Source organism: Euleptes europaea, chromosome 2, assembly GCF_029931775.1.
Source record: "Euleptes europaea isolate rEulEur1 chromosome 2, rEulEur1.hap1, whole genome shotgun sequence".
Classification (NCBI taxonomy): Eukaryota; Metazoa; Chordata; class Lepidosauria; order Squamata; family Sphaerodactylidae; genus Euleptes; species Euleptes europaea.
The window spans coordinates 124,424,122-124,445,927 of record NC_079313.1 but is presented as its reverse complement, the minus strand read 5'-3'; the positions used below and the strand labels follow the sequence as shown (position 1 = coordinate 124,445,927).

The 21,806-nt window shown below is 42.8% G+C and overlaps 1 protein-coding gene across 1 annotated transcript; it reads right to left on the bottom strand.

Moving 5' to 3' along the window:
- Positions 1 to 8,087: 8,087 nt before the first annotated feature.
- RAE1 (ribonucleic acid export 1) lies at positions 8,088 to 21,375 on the bottom strand. Its single transcript, XM_056844262.1, has 11 exons — positions 21,277 to 21,375; positions 20,898 to 21,002; positions 19,689 to 19,781; positions 18,068 to 18,154; positions 16,163 to 16,249; positions 15,260 to 15,331; positions 14,815 to 14,922; positions 13,126 to 13,232; positions 12,085 to 12,160; positions 10,555 to 10,749; positions 8,088 to 8,435 (listed from the first exon to the last, which is right to left on the bottom strand). Exons 1-11 carry the CDS (start codon positions 21,364 to 21,366, stop codon positions 8,349 to 8,351), a joined length of 1,107 nt encoding a protein of 368 aa, XP_056700240.1. The 5' UTR covers positions 21,367 to 21,375; the 3' UTR covers positions 8,088 to 8,348.
- Positions 21,376 to 21,806: the final 431 nt, after the last annotated feature.

Genomic DNA, 21,806 nt, shown 5'->3' with positions numbered 1-21,806 from the left:
TCAGCCCCACCTACCTTACAAGGTGTGTGTTGTGGTGAGGGGAAGGTGATTGTAAGCTGGTTTTATTCTTCCTTAAGTGGTAGAGAAAGTCGGCATAAAAAACCAACTCTTCTGCTTCTCGATGTGCACCTAAAACATGTCACATACATACAACATAAAGGCCAGTTCAATCCGTTGCGAGGACAAATGTATTCAACGCAGATCGGAAATCCTTGCTGCTCCAGAATGGCACAGATTCCAGAATGGTTGATCTGCACTATTGTATCTATAATCTCATTTTTTAAACAAAAAACACAACAGCTGGCATGGTTGGCTTCCTAAAGGGAACACATTTTCTTCTAGCGACTGATTAATTACGCAGTGAATGCCTTCTGCTTGAAGAGACACTTTAATTATTCAGGGCCTGCCGCGGATGGCATATAGGGGCGTTTTTCTTTCTCAAGTGACCCGGATCTTCAGTGACATGAAACCAAACCCCTGGTTTTGTGTGTTCACGGAAATGTGCGGGAAACTCCCTGGATCAAACTCCATTAGAGACAAGACCCAGATCTAACATGCCAAGGTAGTATTACAGCTCTGAATAGGGAGGACTATTGCATATTCTGACATCCTTTGAAATGAACAGCTGCTCTGTGCCCAATAAGCCCCTACAATTTGAAGAAGAGTTGGTTTTTATATGCCAGTTTTCTCTACCACTTAAGGGAGACTCAAACCGGCTTACAATCACTGGTGGTGGCAGGCAAACCCCCCGCCCATCCACCCCCCTGCCCGCTGACCAGCTGAGGGTCAGCGGGCAACATGCACGGCACCTACACACCATGGCACGCCACTTCCGGTTTACACCAGGAAGCGCTGCAACGCGAGGGGCCTTATACCAATCAAACTGAGTTTGAGTGGTAAAGGGCCCCTAGTGATACAGCACTTTGGGGTGTAAACCGGAAGTGACACATGCGATCCCCTAGTTCTGCCCCAAAAACCTCCCGCCGGAGGAGAGGTGGTACCTGGCAACCCTATCATACACCCGACAAAAGAGACAGGCCAAAACACAGGCAGCTTTGGAGTCTCAGAGAACACAGGCAGGATGGTGCTGCTGTAGTCTTCCTAGTGGGCTTCCTAGAGGCACCTGGTTGGCCACTGTGTGAGCAGACTGCTGGACTTGATGGGCCTCAGCCTGATCCAGCAGGGCTTTTCTTATGTTCTTAAAAGTGAAAGCGCAGGGAAAACTGATTTATTTGGTTTTGTCAAGCTTCTTTCTCTCTCTGCTTGTGTATTACCAGAGCCTTCAGGATCTTATTTTATAAAATTAGAACAAGCATTTATTCTTCTCTGGAGAAGATGTAAGGGCAGAAGCCAGAACTTGGAAGAATTTGACCTAATTGTAGAGCACTAGAGTTGCCAGGTCCTTCTTTGCCACTGGTGGGAGGTTTTTGGGGCGGAGGGACGTTAATGCCATAGAGTCCAATTGCCAAAGCGGCCATTTTCTCCAGAGGAACTGTTCTCTGTCGCCTGGAGGTCAGTTGTAATAGCAGGAGATCTCCAGCTAGTACCTGGAGGTTGGCAACCCTATAGAACACAGCGGGAAAAAATCCTTTGATGCAATTGTTGCAGTCACATATAACCATCAGGAAAATAAAAACAGAGTTTCCAACTTCCGTTCCCTTGATGAAGCCATTTTTGCTTTCAGTTTCATTTTCGATTTATGTAGTACTTAGCAGAATCTAACACTTCAAAAGTCAAATTTCCCCGCCACACACACATGAATGCAGCAGAAACGCTGCCATCTTGTGGCTCAAATAAAGGCAACAGCAAATGTAACAGATGCTAAACAGCCTTAAAAGGATTCATTTACTACCTATCAGATTGGCTCTTTATCCAGTAGATGGACAGTTGTGTGCATTTTCTGATCAGATCACCTGGAGAAAAATGGCCGCTTTGGCAATTGAACTCTATGGCACTGAAGTCTCTCCCCTCCCCAAACCCCACCCTCTTCAGGCTCTGCCCCCAAAATCTACCGCCGGTTGCGAAGAGGGACCTGGCAACCCTATTTGCCGCTGCCTGCCTCTGCATCACGACCCTGGTATTCCTTGGGAGGCTGTCCATCTTAAAGGGATCCAGAAAAATACTTTATGCTACACTTAACTTCCATTGTGAAAGTGTCCCACCATTCAGTTCAAAGCTCAACAATAGTATTAGTGCTGGCCATGTACCGGGCCCATGTACCCTTAAGAAAACATACACACTATAGATCACCGAAAGGAAGCTTTAAGGGAGAACAGAATAATAAATATGGGGGGGGGCATGAAGGAGGTGATTGGAGCACTTGTCTTGTTGCACCATTAAAAAAAAAATGTAAGAAGAATCCCAACAGGCAAGCAAGGTTAACTGATTTCCAGGTAGAGGCATCATCCTCAACAAACTTCCTCTGGCACCTTAAAAATAAAAAGGAACAAAAGAGGAATGGCATTTCAGAAAGCACTTTAGGTGATGGTATCCCTAAATGATGGTGCCCTTTCAGCCATCAGCACATATGGAGCATGCCATTTCATAAGGGCTGAATTCTAAATCCATTAGCTCATATGCCAAAGCAACGTTTAAAAAACCATGCACATCCAAACCTCCAATGGCCAAAAAGAAGCCCTGCTGAGCAAAAGTCCCACATGGCCCTGCCCACTTTCTAAAAAATTTGGCAGGAACCAAGAAGTGTGTCAGTGCCCCGAAATGTGGTGATGGCTGCCAGCTTGGAAGGCTTTAAGAGGGGAGTGGACATGTTCATGGAGGAAAGGGGTATTCATGGCTACTAGTTAAAATGGATACTAGTCATGATGCACACCTATTCTCTCCAGGATCAGAGGAGCATGCCTATTATATTAGGTGCTGTGGAACACAGGCAGGATGGTGCTGCTGCAGTCGTCTTGTTTGGGGGCTTCCTAGAGGCACCTGGTTGGCCACTGTGTGAGCAGACTGCTAGACTTGATGGACCTTGGTCTAATCCAGCAGGGCTTTTCTTATATTCTTATGTTGGGACCCCTTTTCTGCCCCCTTTTCTATAAAGGGCTGACACTGCTTGGAGCTAGAAAACTGCAGAAGATGAAGGGTACATACAACCACACACACAGCTTTGCCATCGCTAAAGTAACACAGAATTCTCTAGGAGATATTGAATGGGATCATGGGTATTGCTGCATATGGTCCTTTTTTCTTCAGGGCACCTGACAGGGCAGATATATAGGTGGGAATTTGTTTTAGAACATGGATTGCATATAGACAATATCCCAGCAAGGAGGCATAGAAAGCGCATTATGAGGCATGTATCTGCAGCCCCAATATTTGGACTCCACTCCTGCATTAGCTTCACCAAGCAGCAGGTAAAACAGATGACTGCAGATGTCGTAAAATCCTGACGCCTCTCTGTATTTTGTCAGTGTGATACAGGCTGGGCTCCTACGTTCTCTGGAAACTTTTAATCAAGGACTGCCCAAAGGTGCATAATGGAGGACAAGTTCCTAGGGGGAAACTGTTTGCCTACCACTGCCACCCTGCATGTTGAACTGCAAGAGAATTTTGGTGCGCCTCCACTGTTGACGTAAAACAATGGTGAGACCCCCCCATAAGGCCTGGCCGGAGTCTGCATGAACAGAGTAGGCAAGGTACAGCACTGTCTAGAATCCTAGAATGTTCTAGGTGCTAACTAGAACATTGGAGAGGGGGCGTGGCTCAGTGGTAGAGCATCTGCTTGGCATGCAGGTCCCAGGTTCAATCCCCAGCTAAAGGGACTAGGCAAGTGGGTGATGTGAAAGACTTCTACCTGAGACCCCGAAGAGCCGCTGCCGGTCTGAGTAGACAATATTGACTTGGATGGACCAAGGACCTGATTCAGCATAAGGCAGCTTCATGTGTTCATGTGACTAGTAATTGTGGACAGGGTTACCCAAAGGTAGGTGTGTGAAAAACAGTGCCTTAAAGTAAGGTATTATCGAGGCATGTGAAGGAAAGGCCCAAGGAACCATACAAATAAGGGGAAATAAGAGACACTGTCCTTCAGTGTTACTCCTCTGAAGATGCCTGCCACAGCTGCTGGTGAAACGTCAGGAAAGACAATACCAAGAACACAGTCACACAGCCCGGATAACCTACAAGAACCAAATAAGGGGAAACTTTAAGAGTAAAGAACTGCATGTGAAATACCCAGGCCATGATTATCAAGGCAAATAAAAAGTTGCAGCATTTGTCATAGGATCCAAGCCTAAATAGGATTTGTCTTTTGTTTGTTTAAGGACAGTCTGTGCGAAGTACTCTCTGACCACCATAATACATATATCAAGTTACAGCAAACCCTACACAGATTATTTAAGTTGAAACCATATACTAGAATCAAATTCATCAAATTATAGGATGCTTTATTAGGCAAAGCGTCAACCATGAGTCTGCTGAGATCGAGCACTAACCACAGAGCACATACAAAGGTTAATTACAGGACTGTTAATACAGGGAAAAACTGGTAAGCCATATGCCTCAGGCCCTAGACTTGAGGGGTGTGTGGCCCTGTCGTCAGCACTTCCACTGAACAAATTGTACAAATTGCTCAGTTCTCCGGTCACTGAACATTTTGCAGTCTCAAATTTACATCCTGATACATGGAACACCAAGTAGCTACTGTATTTACCAAAAGGACGAATACCCTGAATGTAATACTATCACCCTCCAAGAAAACATTATACACAAAAGGTGTTTAAAATATTGAACATCACTGTAATTTGTATGCAAACTTGAGACAGCCCCCCTAACTTTCTTTTCAGGTAAATAGGTTACCAGCCCATGCTTCTGCAAATTTCTGGGTACCAGATTTTCTGTTATCTGTTCCTTGTGTGTGTGTACAGAGATGAAGTAAAATGAAAACCACACTCTGGAGCAAAATACAATCTGGCCCAAGTGGCACCTTCACGATAGATTCACAAGGCAGTGTTGGAGAAATTAACCCTCAGTCACAGGGCTGGTCACAGACCCACGAATAAAGGAAAAGAAACATATTGATATGCATGTGAGTGTGTATGAATTAATGATGTGTGTGGGGTATCTGAAAGAGACAGTAGCCCCCCACCCCCACCCCGGATGTCTAAGCCACTAAATAACCATGCTTAAGATTGTGTAAGACACATATAAGAAGAAGAGTTGGTTTTTATATGCCGACTTTCTCTACCACTTAAGGGAAACTCAAACCAGCTTACAATCACCTTCCCTTCCCCTCCCCACAACAGACACCCCTGTGAGGTAGGTGGGGCTGAGAGAGCTCTAAGAGAGCTGTAACGGCTTTGTGTGTAGGAGCGGGGAAACAAATCCAGTTCACCAGATTAGCCTCCGCCACTCATGAGGAGTGGGGAATCAAACCCGGTTCTCCAGATCAGACTCCACTGCTCCAAACCACCGCTCTTAACCACTATACCACGCTGGCCAAGTTTCAGAGGGTAGCTGTATCGGTGTGCAGTAGAAAAACTAGATTCGAATCCAGTAGCATCTTAGAGAACAACAAGATTTTGGAAGTATGAACTTTTTCCTAACGATAGGAAGTTTGACTCTTGAAAGTTTACACCTCCAAAATCTTGTTGGTCTCTAAGGTGCTACTGGATTCGAATCTAGTTCATATATTGGTAAGATGTCTTTCAGAAACACCAGGGAAAGTCAATTTACTGCCCTTGTAGCATATCCCAGAATGGTCAGCAATGCTTGTGGGTTTCACTATGCATTACATGTAAATGTAACTAACACTACTCACTAAAAAGGGAAATATGTACTTGGTCAAGTTTGTTACATAGATAAGCGGGCAACAGCTCCATCAAAGCCAAGAAATTATTTGCTCTGCATGGGTCATACAGACACGCACACGTACACTGTCTTTACCTGCTAGACTGTGATTGATCGCTGTAAGATTTAACTGCAAAAATGAAAAATGCTTTTTTATAATCAGAACAACACCACGAGTCTGCAAAGGTCAGCAATGCAACATTTAACAAAACCCAGCTCCAACAGAAGAATTTTAGCATGTGAGCTAGAAGCCTTCCCTTGGGGAACAGATTGGAATGATTTTCCACAGAATTCAACTTGGATCTGAAACCTGTCATTCTACATGTGCTTGCCCTGCTGAGAAGCCTGATGCCATCTTGTTTACAAGCCACATGCATCGATGGCTGTACTCCAAAGCAGTGGCTTCCAGCCTTGACAGCAGCCTCCCAATCAAGTCCATCTGACAATTACATTTGAAAGTGTGCAAGACAAATACATCGGTAAACTCCTGGCAGCGGTCTGCCGGAATTAGCAAATATAGATCAATTTAGTCTCAAAACTTTGCAACCCAATTTGTCCCAGAACAGTCAGCAATGTGCTATATGCACAGGTAATGTGAGCATCCTCCATCCCCCAAATAAGACAGCAACCTGCACAGCTTTGGGCTAGTTTATATGAGACGAGGGGCATGCAAAAGGAATGGGCATGTTGTATTCCATGCAGCTCAGCATCTTGTTCAAAGAGTTCTTACCCAATCACTGGCCTACTCAAATGCAACATTTGTGTGTCAGTGATCTATGGGCCTAGAGGGATGCTTCGCTGGCACATGAACATTATGCATGGAAGGGCCAGTAAAAGGGTTGAAGAACCCTTTACAACAAAACAACAGCCCAAGTGGAACCCTGCATATGGAAGCGCGATTTGCACCTGCCCTGGGGAGAGCCTCATTTTGAAGGTTCTCTAAAGATCATTTTTGTTGAATTCTGCTACATGGTCTCATTCCATATCTACCAGAGGGAGAGGAAAACACAGGCATGTGGGCTTTAGCTTGCAGCTCAGTTACCAGGCCTATGATGGTGAAGCTCGCCTGATTTACAGCCCAGAATAAGTTGTTTGCATTAAGTAAAAAATACTGCTAAATTGAGCGGCTTAATTTGCATGGAAAAATAAACAAACAAGAGATTGGTTGAAATTCAATGAATAGTTTTCAGTATTTTAGCTGTCTCCATCCCCCAACTCCCATACATTTTTTTCAGCTTAACTAAACATATTGACAACTTTTTACATGCAAAAGCATTTTAAAAATGGTTTTATTTCATTTGTAGCCGCTTGTACAACATATGGGTTTTACAGAGATTTTGGACAGCAAGAAGCATCTCAGCATACAAATTCTGGCCCTCCTCACTTTTCCTTCCACTCCCTATGAACACAAATAGGCACCCGTTTTTAAAGACAATCTTTTGGCATTTCTAATGAAAAACAAACCTGTCCTAGAAGAACATTATAAAAACCTCCACACAATTTCTACTACACTGGTCATCTGATAACGTTCGCCTATCTTAAGATGCTGAAACTGGTGTAGCAGCGCTAGGGAAAAAAAGGCTCTATGTGGGACACCTCTGAAAACTGCTGCATGTACTGGGCATGAAAGGAGTCACCATAATAGTTGCATTACGTGGCACATTCACATAAAACATTCTTGAAGCTGATGCACTGGTCATTGCCTCAGTCCCACAGGCAGAGCCAGCAGCGTTTGCATTGCATGCTCAGTGGCCCATATAGTAGGGCCTGAGGAAATGAACAGCAGACTCAGAAGGCCGGTCTGCGCTGACACCGAATCCCCCAGGTTGGAATCGTGGAACAGTTCGAAGGACACTGCCACTGCCGAGACAGGGATGCAGAGAATGTCCTACGCCCCTAGAAGTTCATCCACGTCTCAAAGCTACGCCCCTTGGCATTCCAAGTTAAAGGGGATGCAGAAAAACCAGAACTGAAACATTCTGTTGGAATGCATCATTATAAATGCCTACTTGGTCTCTATCTGGGACCTTTGCCCCAGTACACCTGCACAAGTGAAAACACTGTGTAAAATATAAAAGATAAGAAATAAAATTTAAGTACACATTGCTTTTGTCTAGGGGGCCGGTAAGTAAAAATAAAACTTATTTCTGTGAAAACAAACAGTGCCCCCTTCAAGTATCTACCCATCTTCCCTGGTGGAGTTATCAAGCAAGGAAAAAACAGTCTGCCCACAATGACTGCAATGCACGATTCTCCCCTGAAGTATTTGTAAAATATATATTTTATTGACAAGCAGTTAACTCAGGATGCAAGCAGTGCTTCTCGGTCTGATGCAGGGCTGTCACGCCCAGGTCAGGCAGCGCTGTGCAGCATACAACGAAGTCACTCAAAAGATCATTTCCCAGCCTTTAAGAATGTGCTTGGTTATCAGTCACAGAGTCCCCGCTGAGCGGCCATTTACCAATCCAAAACAGGCAGCCAAGAAGGAGACCAAACGGTGGCACATGGCAAAAAGGCAGTGCTAAAAAGGACGGTCTGAATGATACTCACTACTTCTTGTTTCTAGGTTTCAACTCTTCAGCGGCGTTGCGCAGAAAAATATAGTTCTTCTTCTGCGGGTTATAGAACTCGTGTCCCTGCAAAGGCAGCCCAAGGCAACATCATTGGCAGAGAGCTAACAGGTTAAGCTTTGCAAATGAATGTTTATCAAGTCACAGAACCTTTCTGATGTTCAACCCTATGCAGCTGTGTAATTACCGGGCATTCATGAACATGCTGGAAACTCTAGTGGCTCCTATCAGCATATGCGAAGTTTGTTCACTGCCTTAAAATTTTTCACGTGAGAACAAAAGGGAGATAGAGATAGTCCGCTTCTGTACTATAGTACCTGTCCTGAAGCACTAGAAGGCACTCTGTTAGAAAGTATTTTTTTATATAATTTTTTTATTTTTTCCAAATACATCTTGTTACAATAAAATCATCCTTCTATTAATTGTAAATAACATTTTGTGACTCTCCCTCCACCCTCCTCCATCCGGTATTGAAGATCGTTACTCCCTTTTGTATTACAGTTTCTAATCCAACCTCTTGTATTTTTAGATTACTATATTTTAACCTTCTTTCATTACTTTCATTTATACAATATTTTTTTATTATAGTAATCCAAATAAACTTTCATCTAGTTTAAAAAATAAAAATTCCATTATAATACAGTTAACTTCATCTACTGGATTAGATCAATGTATAACCTTTACATTCCCCTATATTTATTTCACTTTCACAATATAATTTCCATGCCTCCCATTCTCCCACAAACGCCTCATTCTCCTTTTGATTTATCAACGCAGTAAGTTTAGCCCTCTGTTAAGAAGTATTAGCTGGCCAAAAGACAGAGTAAACCCACAACTGGTTCAAAACAGTTCCATGAAGAGGTGTGAAGTTATTGGCAGAAGCCAAGGAAGGAAACGACTTCTAAAGATTTCTTATCTTTATGTGTCCCAGCCCAAGCTGAGCAAGTCTAACAGAAGCAGCCCGTTAAAACCAAGCAAGGGTACTGACTGTCCGATACAAGAAAACCAGAAGTGGCAACCTAGTGTCCAGTTAGCTCTCTGCACACAATCAATAACTGAATACTCACTATTGCCACTGAATACTCACTATTATATGCGGTGAATTTCTTCAACCCTTCTCAATGGCGGCTGACAGTGGGGAAACTGATGGAGGGGGACTCAACACATAGCTGCTGTGGTCAACAGCAGCCCTGTGATTTTTGTAAAGAACAGTTCCACCCTAAATGGCCAAACTAGTAACTGTCTACCCATTATTCCTCCTTGATGATATCTGTCCCTGACAACTCTACCTCAGACAAGTTACCTCATTCTGGACAACTCAATCCTATCAATGTTCACAGTGATATCACTACAGGAGACTGTGCAGGCCCACATTCTTATGCTGCCTTTCAATCACCCTTCTATATCTATTTCATTAAGCTGCAGTTGCTTCCACGCAGACAAAACCCTCTGTGTGATTCCCACCGCTGCTGTGAATGCAGGCACTCACGGCAGCAATGTGGCATTCACGCTACAGTCTCCCCGCCCCCAACTTTCCTTGCTTCAGCACCCCATGGCCACCATTGCCCCCAACCACCACCCTCATCAGAGGGCTTAAAGAAATAGGAATTGATAGATACTATGACGATCTACTGCCATGATCAACTAGTTCCTATTTTCATTGTTGTTAAAAGCGTCTAGCCCAGGGGTGTCAAACATAAGGCCCGTGGGCTGCATCCGGCCCCTTGAGAGCTTTTATCTGGCCAGCAGGCCAGACGAGGCAGCCACCCCACTCTCGATCTGGGCTGGCAAAGTATAGCCCAGCCCAACCAAGAGACATTTATGTCATATCCGGCCCTTGTAACAAATGAATTTGACACTCCTGGTGCTAGCCCTTTTTGTTGTGGAGTTAAAGGAAAAGATGCAGCCGGCATTCCCACCCACCACTAACTCTGCAATAAAAAGGACCAGAGACTTGTTTTTGCAACAAAATGAAAGCTGGGATGTAGTAGATCTTAGAACTAGACTGTTATGTGATAACTCTATAGTAGTGTAGTAATTCCTGATTTAAAAAAAAAACTTTTAAAAAGCCCTCTGGCAGGTGCATGGAGAGGTGAGAGAATGGCCTCTGCAGGGCACTTCAGCCTGCTAGCAATGCTGAATTTCTCCAAAGCTGCTCTTTACATTTTAGCCATGGCCAGCTTACCTTCGACCAGTCGTAACTGGAAGCGTATGCAAAAATGTTGCCATTGTGGTTGAAGCAGCAGGCAGAGATTGCCTGGTCCAGCTGTTCTGAGGTTTTTAGCTTGGTACGCGCATCTTTATCCCAAAAGCTGAATCTACCGTCAGAGCCGACAGTCGCGAGAGTGCCATGGACGGGATGAAAAGCAATTCCGTTTACCTTTAAAGTAACACATTAAACAAGCAGTGGCACAGTGCATATGCAGTTACCATACACAATGCAGATGAACATTTGTAAGTTTCTCAACATTTAAGAAGGAGCTAAATTAAGTTTACACTCTTGTCAAAACTGACAGGCAAGAGAACTAGCAGAGGAAAAAAACTGGGATGGAGGATTGCAGTCCTTCCTCCTCCGAAATACCTTAGTTCTCCAGTAAAAAAAGTAGGCCTGGCAACACCACTAGCTCTATGACTGAAACAGTCAAACAGGAGAAAAGGGAGGGGGGCAGAGTTGTTGTTCTTGCCCATCTCCAGCGCTCCACTACTGAGGCCACTGACACAGGCAAAGCATGGACCGGGGTTAGGCCCATTCTTCAGGTGCAGCTCTGGCAAAGCAACCAGGGCCTCCAACCCCAGGGAAAGGAACAGCTGCTCCCCACCCCCTACCAGAAGTCCCTTTCTCTTCCTAAACCTGGTTCCTTTTTCAGCAGGGGGAAGAGCCCATCAGACAGACAGCCTTTAAGAACATAAGAAAAGCCATGCTGGATCAGACCAAGGCCCATCAAGCCCAGCAGTCTGTTCACACAGTGGCCAACCAGGTGCCTCTGGGAAGCCCACAAACAAGACGACTGCAGCAGCACCGTCCTGCCTGTGTTCCACAGCACCTAATATATTTGGCATGCTCCTCTGGTACTCTGCTCTTAATGCCTTCCAAGGCAGCCATCACCACATCCTGGGGCAGAGAGTTCCCCAATTTAACTATGCATTGGGTAACGAGCTTTCTGTCCACAGCTCTTGGAGGTGCCTTCTGTTTCCCCTCTGCTGTGGCACGGGGCTAGGAGGGGTGGCAGGGGCACACAGGCCTGTGCCACTGGGCGTGTTGTACCCACACAATATTGTCCCCAACTGCAGTGCTGTCAACTTGTCCCCACAAGACTGCTTGGAAGTCACTCGTTCTCCACTTAAAGAGACATGCCCTCAAAATACACTCAGGAAGCAGTCAGATCTGGTCCAGGGATCCTAGTGAGTTTTAGACACTGCCAACAGTTTCCTAGGAGCTTGTTTAGTCCCACAGAACTGAGACCCAAGCTGACCTCTACATGCAAAGCTCTGTAGGCCCCATCTATTAAAACAGGCTAATCATAAAGAATGAACATTGGGAGCTGGCTATTTATACGGAGAGACACCTACAGTTCCTGTCAACAGCATGGAAACGGTCACATTTCCAATTCATAAATATCCTGGGCCTGCTCTGTGGCTGGCCCTGTTTCGATTACAGATGTCAGTTTTCTTCACTAATCTGTGCACACAGCTGCCAGCGCTGGAAGACACTTACAGCATAGATATCCTGAGGTGCAGACGTGTTTGTGCCATTTGAACGGTGACACTTGAAGGTGAAGTTGTCTTTGGCACTGGAAAAAAAAAAGAATGTAAGATTTTTACACTTCATATTGCACAATATTACAACACTACATACTTTTATTTATTTATTTCCTATCCTTTCAACAACAAGTTGGTAGCGTTTTGGAAAAAAGGAAAACAAAAGCAAATCAATAAATCACTGGATATTACTACTATTTAAAACCATGCGCAATAAATTTAGCAACAGCTTCCAACCAGTCCATATCATTAGAAAACAACAATTTCAAGGTAACATAATTACTAGAATACACTGATCGTCAGAATTAACAAAAACTCCCAATGTATCATACCTGCCTTAAACAAACAAGGGACAATGTAACAATACTTGTGAGACAGTTTCTATTGCTCCAGAGGCACAAGAACCCTTTCTTTCTGTCCAGGGAATGGCTTTAAGTCTTCCAATATATTCAACTGTTGGAAGCAAATTGCATCTTGCTAATAAAATTAAACGTCTATACTTAGGGTTTTGCATAGCGATCAAATAGTCGGCAACCATAAAACAAGTAGCAGGAATATACCCATAATACAGAGAACACTTCCTATACAAAGATTGGTCTGCAGCCCAGACCAATCTTTCAATAAAATAACTTTGCTTATTGTATTCAATAAGCAATCAGAATAATAAATAATCATCTGTCGAAAATCCCAGCTCACGCAATTTACCATGAAAAGCATTAAGGCTTGATGATAAAAATGAGTCTTGTCTCATAAGACATACTAATTGACTAGGGAGTTCTAGCAAGAATATTTTTAACCACATCTTGATAGCATATTTCCATGTAATTGATTGTAGGGAGCACAACCCAATTTCTAGTCTAATTACCGAATTGCAGACACAATTAGGAATTGCCAATATACTTTGTATGCACACACGTGTATATATATTACGTATTTTTGCAAGTCCACACTTACTAAAAGATAAAAACAAGCAGCTCACGTATTTCAGGACACTTACGGATTTGGCGGATTAATGTAATGAATGGCTACTCTTCCTTCAATGCTTCCAAGGGCAAACCCAGTTGGCTTGTTCACTTTGTCTTTAAAAATCGCCACACAGCGATGCTAAATGAAAAAGACTGCATTTTAGACAGGTCAGTACAGAAGTCTACCCATTTGCTACAGGCACTGCACAGTATGAAAGATACTGAATCGATAAGGCCACACAGAAGATTTACTGATTATGAGAACAAAGTTTATTTACTGCTTTTAGATTAAACTATAGCTGGGGGGGTGTCAGAGTTTGAGATCTGATAATCAATTTTACAGGGTTTCCTTGAACGTAAAGTGCTACCTGGATGCTGAAGGAGAAAAAAGTAAATGAAAAATTAATTTGAAATATACGTCTCCATGGACAGTATCAGCATTCAGCAGTCACCTAGAAGGACCAGGTGGAAAGACATTATTGTAGGAGTACCTCTCTCACACTAGTATTTGCAACTATAAGAACCAGAGAAGTTTGGTGAAAAAATGTGACTGATAGCTAAAACATCTGATTTACACCAGCTTTGTAATGGGGGGGGGGGGTATTTCTGTGGCTACCAGGAGTGGTGCACCTACGCCTCCTCCTCAGAGGCTTCCCAGCTGCCCCAAAGGCAAAAAAGATATGTTTTTAAAAAAATAGAAAAAAGAAACACGCAAATTAGAAAAGAGCAGGAGTCCAGTAGCACCTTAAAGACTAACAAAAATATTTTCTGGCAGGGTATGAGCTTTCGTGAGCCACAGCTCACTTCTTCAGATACAGCTAGAGTTATAGTTGGTTACTAAAGGAAAACTGCTGACCAGATGTTAAGGAGTAGCAAAATAAGTAGGAATAATCTCAAAAACTATTAGGTAGTATACAATATTCCAACTAAGGGACATGGGAGTTTTATATAATAGTGTCTTCCAATCTGGGTATTTTTATTATCCTGGCTGCTATAGAAAGTAGTTAACATATAGCACTTCTTAGAAGGTTTGATATGCTGTATGTATGGTTGCATGTATTGTTTTTGTTGTTAATAAAAAATATTTTTTAAAATAGAAAAAAAGGTGTCGTAGCAACGCCACTGTGCAAGGAGGCGTTCCCGGGGCTAGAGGGGTTAGGAGGCTGACTAGCGTCAGCTCCACCCCAGGAATGCCTCCCCCACACCAGTGCGGGCGTTCTCCGGGATTTAGTTCCCGAAGTGGCTGCGCTGGCAGCAGGGGCTGGCAGAGCTCTGCAGCTCCCAGCGTGTTTGCCCCTGTGCTGGCGTAGGTGCCACTTTATTCCGCGATAAAGCGGCATCTATGCCGGTGCGGGGTCACACTGGATCCTAAAAAGCTCCAGCCCACCCTTCAAGGAATGGGCTCTAAGTTATGAGTAGTGATGAAACAGAATTTTCTTCTATAAAATAGAATTTTCTTCTAAAGTCAAAAGGAAGACAACATCTGATGTGTTACTGCAATTTGTCTCTGCTTTCTGGCAGAATTACTGGTGCAAACAGCTTTTAGAATGCGGCCTATTGTGTTAAAATATTTCTAATATATAAAAAGGTCAATAATATATGTTGAGATTTTAAAAAATAATTCATATGACTTCCGACATAATTTCCTGTCTCATGGGGGGTGGGGAGGAAGCGTCAGTTTCCAAAACCAAACAAGATTAATTCTTAAATTCAGGTATTACCTGATGTTTAAGCGGAGATTCTATTCTTCTAAATTCTGACGGCTGATTCTCTAACTGATAAACTATCAAACCCCTCTCTGCAGTAGCCACAACAGCCATGGGGTATACCTGGAAAAAAAAATCCAGTGAGAAGAGCATTTTCGATAACCACCTGAATCAAAAATTAATTGTTAGAACACAACAAAAAGAAGAATTTGATTTGAAAAGGCAACTCTAGGAAGTTTTTAATTCGGAAGTTGTTTCATCGAAGAAAAGGGGAAATCCTCATTCTCATAGGCAATTCACTATGCAACCTCTTGCTCAGAGATGTGGATGGCACATATCTTTTTTATGATGGCAACAACGAATACAAAGGGAAAAAATAAATTGCTATACTAATGGCAAATAGCAGCACATATTTTCTAGCAAATCCAAATCTGAAGGTCTCAAAAACTAGCTTATTTACCACATCAGCACAGTAACACCGCTCAGGCAACTGCAATGTCATCATGGGAGTTGGTGATCGCGTATCCCAGAACTAAAAAAGAAAAAAAAGTTAAGAATTTGAATATGACATTACTGCCCCCTGTGAATCCAGCATCAACAATCACCCGTAAGCAGCTGTGTCGACGCGGCTTTGAATCGCTTAATGGAGATCAACTCCTGAAACACCACGTATTGGACACGGTAGATTTGGGTTCAAAGGCCAACTCAAAGACAAATTCAATGAGCGACTCACAAGTGCCACACTTAGCCTTCATATTTCTATATCATGTATCATATCACATAATGAAGTGCAAGGGGCAGGGTAGGTAGACAGAGGCTGAACTGTGGCTTGAACTGGTGACTTCCAGGTTATACCTCACCATCTCAACAACTATGGTATAAATAAATTACAGCCCACCCCCCTCCTACTTTTATATATAAATTACCTTTTTATTTCACCCTTCCCTTCAAGGCCATTGGTTCTCCCCTTCTCCATCTTACCCCCACTACAATCCTATGAGGGGCTGTGGCTCAGTGGTAGAGCATCTGCTTGGCATGCAGAAGGTCCCAGGCTCAATTCCCAGCATCTCCAGTTAAAGGGACTAGGCAAGTAGGTGATGTGAAAGACCCCTGCCTGAGACCCTGGTCTGTTGGACCAAGGTCTGATTCAGTATAAGGCATCTTCCTGTGTTCATGTGATGTTAGGCTGAGAGAGAATGACTGGCCCAAGATCACCACAGCAGCTTTCTTGGTGAGTGGGGATTTGAAGCTGCGTCACCCACGCCATGGCCCGACACTCAAGCTGCTACACTATACCAGAGGCTATGCAGAAAATATTTACAATCTTGCCTGGAATACAAATATCCTCGTTAACACAGCTTACCTTTAGTGTTTTATCCCAGCTTCCAGTCATGACACAGTTATAATTTGGTGCTTTAATCCAATGGACAGTCTTAACAGGAGCTTCGTGCTGAATGATAAGAATGTTTTAAAAGGTGATTAGCATATTAATTGCTAGCCACTGGAAATCTTCCCAAGGATTGAATATCAAGAACCGGATTATGAAAATCTGGCAGTTGATAAAATTATTCAAATTGATGTAATTGGTACAATTGGGGAACAGGAAGGCAAAAAACCCCCCATTTTTGTTTGTATTTAAATTAGTGGCAACCTTTTATAGGTTTTGGAGGAAAATTTATACAATTGTGTAGCATTGTTTTAATGATAAACCCTTTTAGTAATATCAAAGGAGTAATTATAGGCTAACATTACATTAGTTCTGCTGTTGAATGCAATGTTAAGAACCAACTGCTGCACAGCTAGCTCTGTGATGAATTTTTAATTTATAAGGAGAACTTAAAGATGCATTGACAATAAGGAAGGTTTTGGTTACATATAAGGGGAAAGTAGACTATTCTCATATTTAAGTTGTAATGTATTTATTTGTAATGTATTTATTTGTTAGCAGAGTCAATCATCAACCAAAAGGGAGACTGCAACCATGAAATCAGGAGACTGAGACTGGAAAGGACACTGATGAAGGTCCTTTAGTGTAGAGAAGTGTCACTGAAAACCAAGGTCAAGATAATATGTACTATAGTATTCCCCATTACCACGTATGGATGTGAAAAAATGGACAATGAAGAAAGCTGACAGAAAGAAAATCCATTTGAAATGTGGTGTTAAAGGAGAGTTTTATAGATACCAAGGACCACCAAAAGACAAATCAATCTGAACTCTCCCTAGAAGCCAAAATGACTGAATGGAGACTATCATACTTTGGTCACATTATGAGTAGACAAGAGTCACTAGAAAAGACAGTCATGCTAGGAAAAGAGGAAGATCCAACAAGAAAAGGATTGACTCAATAAAGGAAGCCATGGCCTTCAGTCCATAAGTCATAGGTGACTTGACAGTACATAAGACACACATTGGAGTCATGTAAATGATGTTCTGTTCGATTACTTGAAAATGTATCTTATTTATACTACATCTGATTTACTTAGAATATCTAAATATTGTATTTTGTTGTATAAGTATAGTAAAATGAAAAAAAGAATGTTTTAAAAGATACTTGGAATCACCTATTATTTATGCTACTTAGGATGAGCCCAGACATACTCTGGTTTCTCTACCCTATGGAGTAAGACAGGCTAACCTCCTTCCTGCCCCAATGCACCATAGCTTGACAAATGCTTTTTTTAGCAGCTAACTACTGAGCTGTATGTCTCGCCTCTCCTCCCCATGCTTCAGGTAGGCTGACCACCCATGATGGAAAACAGAACCCCCAAAAACCTTGCAAATTGTGCTTCATCCAATTTAAAGTTTCTTCAGCACCACTAAATACAATTTATGAAACAGAAAAACTGCTCCCAGGTGAGTTCATGATTGCAAAAGCCCCTTGCTAATCAGTGCAGTGAAAACTCAGTTTCTGCATAAAATGAGCAGAACCAACAGTTCTAAGACTCAACGTTAGGGAGACAGCCACAAATCCTAAATTGTTTTTATCATGTTTATATAGATGCTGGTGTTTGTATAACTAATGCCAATAAAGGCTTCGTATTCACAGACAGCCACAACACGGTCTGTATTTCCACAGTAGTCCCACTGCTCAAGATATATACACAGCTAGACATGCCTTTCTTTATATTACTTATCAGGACCAATATATTTTATCAGAAGTATTGCTGTAAAATAAACATTTCATTTCTAGACATCTTTACAAAATTCTTTGAAACATATCTCCACACAGCACTTCAGTAAAAAAAATTATGCTTGGAAATCATACCTGTGCAATTTGTATTGCTTGGTTACTGTTGAGGTCCCACATCTTGGCAGTTTTATCACAAGAGGCTGTAAACACTTTACTCCCATCCTAAAGAGAGGGGGGGAAACAGGTGTAAGAATAGCTCCAAACACCTCTGGTAGATCAGGTGAAAATGTCCATCTAGTCCAGCCTCCTATTTCTCACAGTGGCCAACCAGACGGCCCTAAGAAACCCACAAACAGAACATGAATACAGTAGTCCTCCATCATAACAGTTAGCGGTACAGCTAGACTCAAGTCCAGCAACACCTTAGAGACCAACAAAATGTTGAGGGTCTTAGACTTTGAGAGTCATGGGAGCGTTGACTCTCAAAAAATCATGTTGGTCTCTAAGATGCTACTGGACTTGACTCTAGCTGTTCTACTGCAGACAAACATGGCTACCCTCTGAAACTATCTTCATGGTTAGTGCTACACGGTCGCAGAACTCAGAGCCATTTATAGACCTAACCTCCATCAGTTTATCTGAATGCCTTTTAAAGCCATTTGAACTAGCTGCCATCATGCCTTGTGGCAGTGAATTTGACTGTTTTTCCTTTGCTGGGACAACAGCAGCTACAGAAATTATTTAGATCAAACATGGTGTGTGTGCGTAGTAAACGTCTCTTCCCATGGCAATAGTCCTCAGACCTGAGAGCCAGGATGGTGCAGTGGTTAAGAGCGGTGGCTTGGAGCGGTGGACTCTAATCTGGAGAACCTGGTTTGATTCCCCACTCCTCCACATGAGTTGCAGAGGCTAATCTGGTGAACTGGATTTGTTTCCCCACTCCTACACACGAAGCCAGCTGGGTGACCTTGGGCACGTTACAGCTCTGTTAGAGCTCTCTCAGCCCCACCTACCTCACAGGGTGTCTTTTATGGGGAGGGGAAGGTGATTGTGAGCTGGTTTGAGTCTCTCTTAAGTGGTAGAGAAAGTCAACATATAAAAACCAACTTTTCTTCTGTTCTGCCAACCCCAGCTGTTTTGCGGGGGGGGGGGATCTCTCCGGTCTTCTGCAGCACATTTCATTTGGCCCTTAGCCAGTACTACACCAGCTCAAATGTAGTAGCATAAAACACACTCACAGTGTAAAGTAAGAAACACCAAACGCACTTGATACAAATAACAGATATAGTTCCAAAGGGTAGCGGTGTTGGTCTGCAGTAGAACAGCAAGATTCGAGTCCAGTAGCAGAAACCAACAAGATTTTTGTGGTATAAGCTTCCCAGAGCCAAAGCTTCCTTCGTCAGATATGAAACATCTGATAAGAACACCTTTGACTCTCGAAAGCTCATACCCCAAAAATCTTGTTGGTCTCTAAGGACTCAAATCTAGATAAACTAATACTTAATCTATCATACAGCTACTGGGTGTATCTACACTCAGACTGGTACCAACATTGAGATAGGTTGCTTAACCTTCTTGCTTTGCAATGTATGCTTCTGGTTTTAAATGGACATGTGTTTAAAACAACATCAACAGAAAGAAAGACATAATGCTTGCTAGAAAGCCAAAGTTCATGTCAATGGCTTTGAATCCCAGCCCCCCCCCCAGTATATTCAAGATATTTATTACACACGTCTTATAAAATAAAGGGACGTACGTCACTCCAACAAACATCTAAGACAGGCCCTGTGTGCATCTGCTGTGCCTTTGGAATAGTCTGCCCATTATCCTGGACTTCCCAACAACGGACCTAAAATGTAAGAAAAAAAGTTTTAAGTCTGAATCATTGATACACCACTTAATGTACACAAACATTTGCACCATTTTAGTTTGAAAAAAAAACCTGAGGACTCGTTTTGAACAAAGGCAACAGAGTTAACGCTGGCCTCTTGGTGCATCCCTGCTCTAGCTGGAATTTTAACTGAAATACTGAGAAACACCATGACCCAACAGCTAGAGCGCTGAATCTCATTCACTGAGCCACGGTGGTTCACCGAGCATTATTCTTAAGTATACCAAGATAGCATCAGGTGTCCCAAAATACAAGATTAAAGAAACTGGTAATGAAGTAAACTCAGGCCTATGAAGGTCATGCAGCAATAGATGCTGTTTCCAAGATGCTGCAGGATTCTTGATTGTGTTACAACTGATGGGCGGCCTGACTCCATGCATTCTTACTCAGAAGAAAGTCTCACAGTGCTAAAAAGGGGCTTTCTTCCCAGGTTCTCCCCAGTTTCCCAACTTACACGATTTAATTGGATGGACACAGATTAGCATTCGTGACTTTCCATGGGGGAGGGGCTGTGGCTCAGTGGTAGAGCATCTGTTTGGCATGCAGAAGGTCTCAGGTTCAATCCCTGGCATCTCCAGTTAAAGGGACTAGGCAAGTAGGTGATGTGAAAGAACTCTGCCTGAGACCCTGGAGAGCCGCCGTCGGTCTGAGTAGACAATACTGACTTTGATGGACCCCTCTAATTATTGTTAGAATCTGTGTGTTGAGAATAGAAGCATTCTAATTAGGTTCCCTTTAGTTGTGTTCTAATTAGGTTCCCTTTAGTTTGCAACTCAAATTTTTCTCCCTGTCTACAGTTTTTGCCTCATCTATCTTTAATAAGTTCTTTATATTAGCAAGAAACCATAATATTAAAAGCAAGTTTAAGAACTGTCTGCATTCCTTATCCTGTTTGTACAATGGTACAAACTCAGTTCATCTAACGGAGGTGGTGGGAGGTAGCAACCTTCATTATCACCTACTTAAGAGAAACAGTTACCACGTTTTGTCCACAAGAATCTGCCTGTACTTGGCGCATACTGAGCAAGATGAGAGCATGGCAGGCTTCAATACCCACTTTCATTTGTTACTTACATCATTTGCCCACGATCCTGCAATAAGGAAATTACCCGGCAACGTTGGTGGACTGAAAGCCAAGGAACCAATGCTGTCATCAGGAGGAGAAGTAACTTCAATGTCCTGAAACACAAGACAAACTATTTTATATGCACGGCTACTGAAACTGCGATTCTGACAAAGACAGAAGCTCAAAACTTCCAGCAGAAAGAAATGCATAAAATCAAGCCACCTGTACTATAATCCATCCTATGTGATGATTTATATATTACACTAAGTGGCATGGATTTCCTTGACGTTATCGTCTAAACATGGAGACATTATATAAATGTTTATGCCCAGTACTCTCTCGAAAGGGGAGATGATTTTTCTTCCCAGGTGAGCAATGACTAAATACCTTCATGGGGTTGTGGTTATCTGTAGCTGTGCTGCCAAACATGCTGGTGCCTCCAGTTCCAAACCCTGATGTTGTTCCAAACAAACTCATATTGGACCTGCGAATAGCAGAGACAAGCACACAAAGCAACTATCATTTTTTTTAAGGAAAGGGTCACAATATGTCACATTTTCAAGCATTCTAAAGTCATGGGAGAGGGGGAAGAGACATGTGGCACCTTAAAATACAAACAAAACTGTGTTCCAATATGAACTTTTATGGACCAGCACCCGCTTCTTCAGATGCAATGGGTTGATCCTCACTAGACAGTTGTACATAGGAGTGTGGAAACATAAACCTTGCAGCAGGGGCAAGGGGACACCGAACACAGGATGTACCAGCTGAAGTGCAATTATGTAAAGTTCAGATCTAATCGGGCAAAATACATAGATCACTCACTAGTTACGCTAAACTAGTTATGGGTGAGAAAATACTACATTTTGCTAAGACCTATGTCCAGAGAAGTAAACTTGTTAGTCTAGTGTAGCAAA